Genomic DNA, 8,633 nt, shown 5'->3' with positions numbered 1-8,633 from the left:
GGTGGCAAGAAATTGGGTCAGCTGAGACCAAAACTCAGTTGACTTAGTCTAGCCTGAAACCATTAACAAGTTTGGAAGAAACTTCAATCCTGGTGAAGACTTTTGGATCTTTACTTAGTCTTGTTGTATAGTATAACTAGGTCAAGTTTATAATTAACAAAATCAAATTGAACATGTATGTGTGGGATTAGTGGTGAATTAGTTTATGCTTCTGATAATTAGTCTAATGGTTAATGGCATGTCGCTCATTTGACAGACTTAAAATTTGAGTCTCCACTTTCTCAATTTTTTTCTCAAAATATAAAAGACTTCTCATTAATTATTAATTTTTACTTATAATTAAAAATATTTTTATTAATTTACACATCAATTAAATCATTTATATGATTTTAAAAAAGTACTTCCTTACTTTAATTTAACACATTTAAAATTTTAATGAATAAATTATCAAATGATAATAAGAAAAAATGATTTAATTATGTCCCGATCCAAATTTCTTTACAATGGCTAATGTAATTTCACATAAGTTGGCCAACATTCCCTTAACAATTTCCAAATTAAAGCCTAGCGCGGAATAGAAGCAATTTGATAAATAATTTATTATGAAAATAATATCTTAAATATATTATCTAAAGATGATTAAAAAAAAAAGAAATTATAAAAACTATAAAAATTTTGATCTCAAAATTAAAAATATATAATAAAAGCAAGTGCCAAACACATTTGACATAGAAAAGTGTCTGCACTTTCGTGAATCACCCAACTACTTATGATTGGAGCCTGAAAGTCATAAGCAGGAATATGCTGTAAAAATTAAATAATTTATTTAGAAAAATAATAAAATTTTTAATAAAATATATATTTTTTTCATTTTCATGTAAATAGATTAAAAATACTATATTCAGTCGATTTTTATATATTGAGTAATAATTAATAAATTATATATAGTGAAAATAATCTTTTTACATTCTTATTATAAATAAAATAAATTTTAATGAAATATCTTTACTATTTTATATATTTAAACACATATGCAAAATACGTTTATAATACAATAAATATATTTAAATACAATTATTCTTAATCAATTAGTCAAAAAGTATATTTATTATATTTTAGATATAATGTATGTATATATTATATTTTAAATATAAATTATATAATAAATCAAATATAATTTTTAAATAAGAAAATATATGATTATTTAAATATATAAAATTTAATAAGGAATCATTTTATAAATAAATAAAATTTACGAGATTAATTATTTTAAATTAATCATTTTATTGACAAAATAAAATTTACAAAACGTAATTAATTCAAATTAAAAGTAAAAAGAGTAACTTATAATTTTTCTCATATCTTAAAATTAATTTATAATTCAAAAAATACAACCATACTCAAATTCCTTTTTATTCATTTATATTTTTATTTGAATTATTTTTTAATATTGAAAGAGTGATTTTTATATTAATTATTTTTAAACAATTTTAAAAATATGTCATATTTCTTTTACTTTTTTGTTTTAAAAAATTATTTTTAGAATTTGTATTAATGAGAGAATACTTAAATATGAAGATAAATTATAAAATATACTACAAATTAAAGAGCAGTCTGATTAGTTTTTCTACACATTTAAAGTGTAACGAGTCGAGAAGATTCGAGTTCGAGTCTTTTTATATCTTCCATTTCTCTCGTGTGAAGATGAAAAATAAAATTTATATTATCATGAGTGAATTTACACATTTAGATAAATATATCCTATGGTTATTTGTTTTAAAATAAAGTAAAATTACTTTATCATATAAAATAAGGCAATTTAATAAAATTTTACAATTCATCTCATTAAAATTTTGTAAAATATTATTTTTTTCTGTAAAATAATCAATTATGAGAAATTTATTAACTTAACTTAAAAATAAATTTTTTTCACATAAAAGAACATATCTAATATTTTTAATAATATTAAAAATATTATAAACAAAATTAAATAAGATATATTTATTTAGTATTTTACATTTCATATTTATTAGTTTAATTAAAATTTAAGATGTTATAAAAGATATGATAATTTAAAATATTCAAATTTTTTTATTATTTTATAAAAAATATTATTTTATAAAAATTTAATTAAATAAATTATAAAATTTCACAAAATAATTTTATTTTCTATAATAATATAATTTAAATTTGTTTTGAACCTAGTAAGCACATAATATAACCATTATTCAATAATTCTCTAAATATTAGATATTTTTATTTCATAAATCCTTTATAAAATACAAAAGAAATCAAGCAAAATTTTATATTAGTTTCAAGAAAGAAAAGATAGTTTAGTGTAAGATCCGTATAATACAAACGTAATAATAATGAAAGAGATAATGATAATTAAAGAAAAATAATAAAGAATGGAAGAGAGTACCAACGACCTAACAGTTCTAATCAAGGTGGGGATAGTTGCTGTCCAAATAGTCTTCCCGTTCAAGTAAAGCTGGTTGGATTGGAGCCATTGAGTGAGAAAGTGGCCATCTCTCTCTATTTCTTAATCATCATCATTAGCCCATAAGAAAAAAAATTATAAATCCAACAAAAGGTGCAAGGTGGTAAAGGAAAGAAAAGTAAATTCATACAAGCAAAGCAAGAACCTGATTCAAAGTTTTCTACAGAGAGAAAGAAACAAAACAAAGAAAGAGAGAGGTTTTGTTTGAAACAAAGATAAACAAGAAAAAAAGAATTATGTGATAAAAGATTTCAAAAGAAAAACTGGGAGCATCTTCTATAAGAAAGGAGAGGCAGCATAAAGACAGACTTCTCTGGCTGCTGCTGCTGCTGCAGCTCCTCCTCCTCCTGCCCTTTCCCTTCTTTTGCTTAATTCCTTCTCCTTAGGTTTCATTGCAAAAACTGGGCCTTACATAAGGTATATTTCATATTATTCTCAGTTTCTTTTTTGTTCATTTCTCTTCTGGTAAAGATTTTTTTTTCTGGGTATGTATTAATTATGGTATTTTTTAATTATGGATCATGTGATCTTTTTGGTGTTTTATGTTAATTGTCAAAGGAAGTGGAATTGTTTAAAAGGTTTTTTTTTTTTTTCTTTTTAGAGGTCTTGGTACTGTTTGTGGCCATGTAGGTTTCAGGTGATTTTCCTCGTTTGATCCTTTTTTCTGTCAAGTGTCAGATCTGTGTTTTCTTGTTGAGTTTAATCGTCTCCTAGACCCATTAAGAAATATTTCTCTTGGATAATTCTACTTCTCTTTAAGGTGATTTAGCACTTGGAAGAGAACTGCAAATCCTCATAGCCTCATCATCTCTTTATCTATCACCATCCCTCAATTTTCTTTTGGGTGGTTTTATGCTTTAACTGTTTTCTTCTCTCTGGTTAACTTAAACTTGTACAGGAGAAGGATACCAAGCTTGGCAAGAATTTCTTACCTAATTTTTAATATAAAAAAACAAGAAACAGTTTTGCTTTGGCAGTACTTTCTTGATTGTATGTGTTTCTGTTGATATACTCTCTTTATCCTCTCATTTCAACCCTCAATTTGGTTGTGATATGAAAAGATGGATGTTGTCTTCCTTCTATGACTTAAATATCTTAATCCAGTTTGAAGATTCCTCTGTTTTCTTCTACTTATCTTATCCTATCTTCTGAGTGTATATTCCTTAACAAAATTCTACTGGGAATTCCCCTCTAATTCTTGTGCCTACTTGTTATTTTTGTGTCTTCAAATCTAATTCTTTCTTCTATGTTCCTCTTCAATTAGAGTTTGTAGATCGCGTACCAGCTTTGAAAAATTGAGTTGAGAAGATAAGAATTATCCATTATGTGTTGATCTGGTAGTGTCTCCTGTGATTTTCACCCTGTGCAGTCCCTTAATGGGGTGTAGAAAGATAACATGGTAAAGTGCATGAATTGTTACGTCAGAACGGTTCCACCAGTATTTTTCTTTCTTTGGTTAAAGATGTTTTGTCATATGTCAAGATTCTCTGATATAAATCCACATACATTTATAACCCACATGCATACACATATAAGTATCGCTTTATTTTTGGACCTGCAGATAGTAGTTAATTGTACAGAACATTTGAGTTTTGACCATCCAGGTGGAGGCAGTAATGCTACGAACATGGGGAAGAAAGGGAGCTGGTTTTCTGCAATCAAGAAGGTCTTTCTACCCCACTCCAAGGACAAGCTAACCGATGTAAGTGGATATCTTACTTCTGGTAATTTGGATTCAACTTAAGGGAAAATTAGGAGAAATTAGTTTATAGAACCTGAAAGAAAAAAAATGGTTGTATTCTCTCCAGAATATGTTTTCATTGTTGTTTGGACATCATGAAGGAAATTGTTTTGAAGTTGTGAGTGTTCATGATTGGAGAAGTGAAAAGTGACTATAATTTCAAAATGTTCAGTTTTTGAGGTCCATTTTTGTTATCCTGAAGGACCAGTGGTTCCTGCTATAGATTGGAAGCACTTGATATTTCATATGTCTGGCCTTTGAAATGATTGTGAAAATTGATTGATAAGTAAGATTTATTATGTGCTCTTTGGGCATGTGCAATATTTTGATCAAGGAAGCAGAACATATTTTATGCTGCTTGACTTTCATACATGGCCAATAGCTTCTCTTGTTTAATAGGCCTTAATGTTTAGCATTTTGGATTCTTCGTTTATCGGCCTTTTTTAATCTTTACCATCACAAACCACATTGCAGGAATCAGATAGGAAAAGCACAAAAGAAAAGAAGAAGAAGAGGGGGCTAGGAAAACTAAAGCGTGCTGATACAAATTCATTCATTCCCCTGTTTAGAGAACCAAGTAGCATTGAGAAAATTTTGGATGAGGCTGAAAGGGAGCATAAGTTAATTTTCAGGCCTCCCACTCCTCCTGAGCAACCAAAAACACCTCCTTTTGTGCCAGCAAGAGTTCCTTCTCCAAGGGTTCCTTCTCAAAGAGTTACCTCCCCAAGATTTGCTTCTCCTAGAGTTTCTTCCCCCAGAGCTGCATCTCCAAGGGTTGCTTCCCCAAGGGCAGCTTCTCCTAAGAATGTTCAACGTCATAAGGAGACATACTACAGACCAGAACCTACTCTGAGGAACCATCATGCGTCAGCTACCAAGATCCAAGCAGCCTATAGAGGCTATGCTGTAAGTTTCTCTTTTCCCTCATTGATTTCATGGTAAGGACTCGTGAAAAGAAAATTTGGAAATATCAAGACAATTTTATTCAAGAAGCATTGCACTCTACTACCGATACATGACCTATTATGAAATTGCACATTTTCATGATTTTGAAAGGATGTTGATGTAACTGCACCTACTAAAATTGAGATTTTATAATGAATCCTGCAATTTAAATTTCTGTTGCTCTAATTGCTTGGGCAATCAAATTATGGGATACTGCAATAATGTTGGACTATCAGTAATTGGTATTACATTCTTCTTGTCGTGCAGGCAAGAAGGAGCTTTAGATCACTGAAGGGCCTGGTCAGGCTTCAAGGAGTGGTAAGAGGACAGAGTGTGAAACGGCAGACAATGAATGCAATGAAATGCATGCAGCTATTGGTCCGGGTCCAATCTCAGATTCAGTCACGGAGAATCCAGATGTTGGAAAACCAAGCACGGCATCATGCTCAATACAGGAATGATAAAGAAGTAGAGAGTACCTTGGGCAAATGGAGCCTGGCTGTAAGTCCCTCATTTGATTTATGATTATGTTTCTATCTGTTAAGCAGCTATAAATATATGGCACTGTAATCTACCTATTCAGTCCATTACTTGTCCATCTTGCAAGCTTCAATCAATGAGGTCAGCAGTTTAATTTGGTCTGGATTCCAAAAATTAATGTCACAACTGCACAGTTATTCTTTGCCTTTCCATTTCAAAGGCATGGTTTGAGGTCTCCACTCTCTGTGTATTACCTCTAGGTGTCCATTTCTTGGTTATCAACTGTTTACACTCTGGTTACTTGTTGGGGATGTCTCGATTGGAATGGTTATAGGTTATTGCAATTTGTTGCTGTAGCCTCAGTGCTAAAAAATTAAAGGTGTACTTTCTGGTACTTCATTTGATCAGTGGACTTTGATCGCATGTTGAGAATTATATGTGTCTGCTAGAGTCATAGCTGCTTGATAAAAATGAAAGCGTCAAGTTGCTTTCAAGCCGAGACCCATTTGTTGCATGATAGTTAAGAATTTTACTGGAGCAGATCCACTTATTGTTGATTGTCTAAATCAAGTGAGCATAAATCTTTAGCACCCTGTCTGTTATTTAATAGTGTTTCCATATTTCTACTACAATAAGTAGCAATCATAATAGAGGCCATTGTTATAGTCTGAGGCAGGTAATGAAGATTGGGATGACAGCTTGCTAACAAAAGAGGAAATTGAGGCAAGGCTGCAGAGAAAGGTGAATGCAGCTATCAAGAGAGAAAGAGCCATGGCATATGCATATTCCCACCAGGTATCTATAACAGATGAATTTATAATTTTTTTTTTGTCTCACATCTACATGATTTTTCAATTTTTCATGTGTAGAAAATAATCTTTATAGGTAATTTGTAATTTTCTAATGGCAATAGAAAGGTTGTCATGATATATTTAGCCTACAGAAATGATAAGCTCCCTCGAGCAACTTATGGCAAGGACATGTTATTTGAAGCTTCATGTCCATAACCAATGAGTTGTAAGACACAATTTTTCATGGTATATGTGTATAACTCTAAGCACCGCATGCAACATTCTCGTAGCTATCGGCTTATAGCCTGTAGCTTCCTGGGACGTTGCAACTGGTATGCTAGAAAAGCCTGCTGTTTCTTCCTTGTCTGAAGAATCACAAACGGAATCAAAATTTGAATGCACAGATTCTTTTAGTTCTTTTGCGCTGGTATTTTAGCAAATCTATCTCTGTAATATGATTCTTTAGCTGCTGATATGTGTGTAGTGGATATTATGAAGTCTCATTTGAACAGTTTGAATGACATGTATATCATTCCACGGTTTCCATGATTTCACCACTCAATTAGCACATTTAGGATGATTTGGATCATAGGAAAATAGAATACATCTTAGTATTTCCTTCTCTTTGATGACAGTTATGGAAATCAACTCCAAAATCTGCTCAATCAACTCTAGCGGACATTCGATCCAATGGGTTTCCATGGTGGTGGAACTGGTTAGAACGTCAAATACATCCAACAAATCCTCCTGAAAGCCAAGCCATAAAGAATTTTCAATTTACACCGCCAAGGCCACATTCCGAGATGAAGCCTAGCCCACGGCCATCATCAAGCAACCACAAGCAACAGCATTTTGGGTTTGATAGTATGGACACTCCCACACCAAGATCCAGTAAATCAGTTGCATTTGTGTCGGCGAGACAAGTACGGACTCCTGTACACAGAACTCCACAAGCAAACACCTCAAGCTTGTCAAAATATTCAAGAGCAAGAGCTAATGGAGGTGAATCCCCATTCGACTTGCCATTGAAGGACAATGACAGCCTCACAAGTTGCCCACCCTTTTCGGTACCAAACTACATGGTTTCTACAGTTTCAGCCAAAGCTAAAGCAAGAGCTAACAGCAATCCCAAGGAGGGGTTTCCAGGGACCCCAAGCAGTGAAAAAAGGAGGCTTTCATTCCCTTTGACACAAGGCGTTGGATCATTCAAGTGGAACAAAGGGTCCTCATTCTCTAACAAGGATTCAAGTTCTCAAAGGGGTTTAGATAAACATGAGTCACTTCAATCCATAGGAAATTTGAGTGTGGATTCAACCGTCTCTATGCCTGCCACGGTTGGTAGAAAGCCATTTAACCGATTTGTGTGATTTTACTTTTCATAAATTTTTAACAATTTTTTTTTCATACTTTTTGGTGTCATTTGATTGAGTGTATGGTGATATTTTGAGTCCTAAAATACTGATGTAATATAATAAAGCTAAAAATAGGAAATTATGGTTTGAATGTAAGAGTTTGTGTTTATTCTGATTGCTCTACTCATTGTTTATTGCAGGCTGCAACTCTTTCCCTTCTTATTTTTTTTTTCTTTTTTTCTTTATATTTTCTTGTGAGCTGCTTAAATCAAATGGGTAGTCCCTATTTTTGGCAAAAGACCCATGAAGATTGACATGCGATATCAATGATAAATGGAATGAGTTTACCAGTCTGTGTGTCTCTATTCTCTACGCATCCCCTGCTGCTTTAGTATTGGGGTCCAGGAGAACAAGCACATTCTTACATGGATTAATAATATATATTTCCATTTCATTTGCACCACTCAAAAGGAATGGTGCTTGTCAATTCCCCTAGCAACTACATAGCTTAAAAGAGATTGCTCCATGGATGACTCTGAAGAGTTTGGTAAGTGGCAAAGATGGGATTTCATGCTCACTTATTTTTATCAGCCAAATACATATCTATACCCTGAACTATTTGGGATTACCTATTACATCCCTAAATTATTTTTTTTTTAATTTTTGTTTATTCCCGATGTGAAACTTAAATTTTCAACACTCCCCTCTCAAGTGTAATTACATGATTATCGCTTAACAATTGGTTAGTATTAACTCAATATGAGTCTAATTATACAGTCTTATAATAGTGTCAGTAAAATACACTTTAATTCATTTATAATACG

The 8,633-nt window shown here is 31.8% G+C and overlaps 1 protein-coding gene across 2 annotated transcripts; it reads left to right on the top strand.

The window, feature by feature from the left end:
- Positions 1–2,504: 2,504 nt before the first annotated feature.
- Positions 2,505–7,965, top strand: LOC131178768 (protein IQ-DOMAIN 13-like). 2 transcript variants are annotated; one of them, XM_058144620.1, is made up of 6 exons: positions 2,505–2,917; positions 4,062–4,202; positions 4,716–5,147; positions 5,454–5,687; positions 6,333–6,461; positions 7,093–7,965. In XM_058144620.1, exons 2-6 carry the CDS (start codon positions 4,128–4,130, stop codon positions 7,822–7,824), a joined length of 1,602 nt encoding a protein of 533 aa, XP_058000603.1. In that variant the 5' UTR covers positions 2,505–2,917; positions 4,062–4,127; the 3' UTR covers positions 7,825–7,965. The 2 variants fall into 2 exon arrangements, with proteins under 2 accessions (XP_058000603.1, XP_058000605.1); XM_058144622.1 differs by having other exon boundaries at positions 2,506–2,917; positions 4,105–4,202.
- Positions 7,966–8,633: the final 668 nt, after the last annotated feature.

Source organism: Hevea brasiliensis, chromosome 1 (genome assembly GCF_030052815.1).
Source record: "Hevea brasiliensis isolate MT/VB/25A 57/8 chromosome 1, ASM3005281v1, whole genome shotgun sequence".
NCBI classification, from domain to species: domain Eukaryota; kingdom Viridiplantae; phylum Streptophyta; class Magnoliopsida; order Malpighiales; family Euphorbiaceae; genus Hevea; species Hevea brasiliensis.
Note: the sequence above shows the minus strand (reverse complement) of the source record. Positions and strands in the feature narration are given on the sequence as shown.

Bases quoted from the DNA above. Each gene is read 5' to 3' on its own strand.
- LOC131178768 (XM_058144620.1), top strand. From the start codon at position 4,128: ATGGGGAAGAAAGGGAGCTGGTTTTCTGCAATCAAGAAGGTCTTTCTA. The intron at 4,203-4,715 runs GTAAGTGGATAT...ACCACATTGCAG, and splicing joins CCAAGGACAAGCTAACCGAT to GAATCAGATAGGAAAAGCAC. The intron at 5,148-5,453 runs GTAAGTTTCTCT...CTTGTCGTGCAG, and splicing joins CAGCCTATAGAGGCTATGCT to GCAAGAAGGAGCTTTAGATC.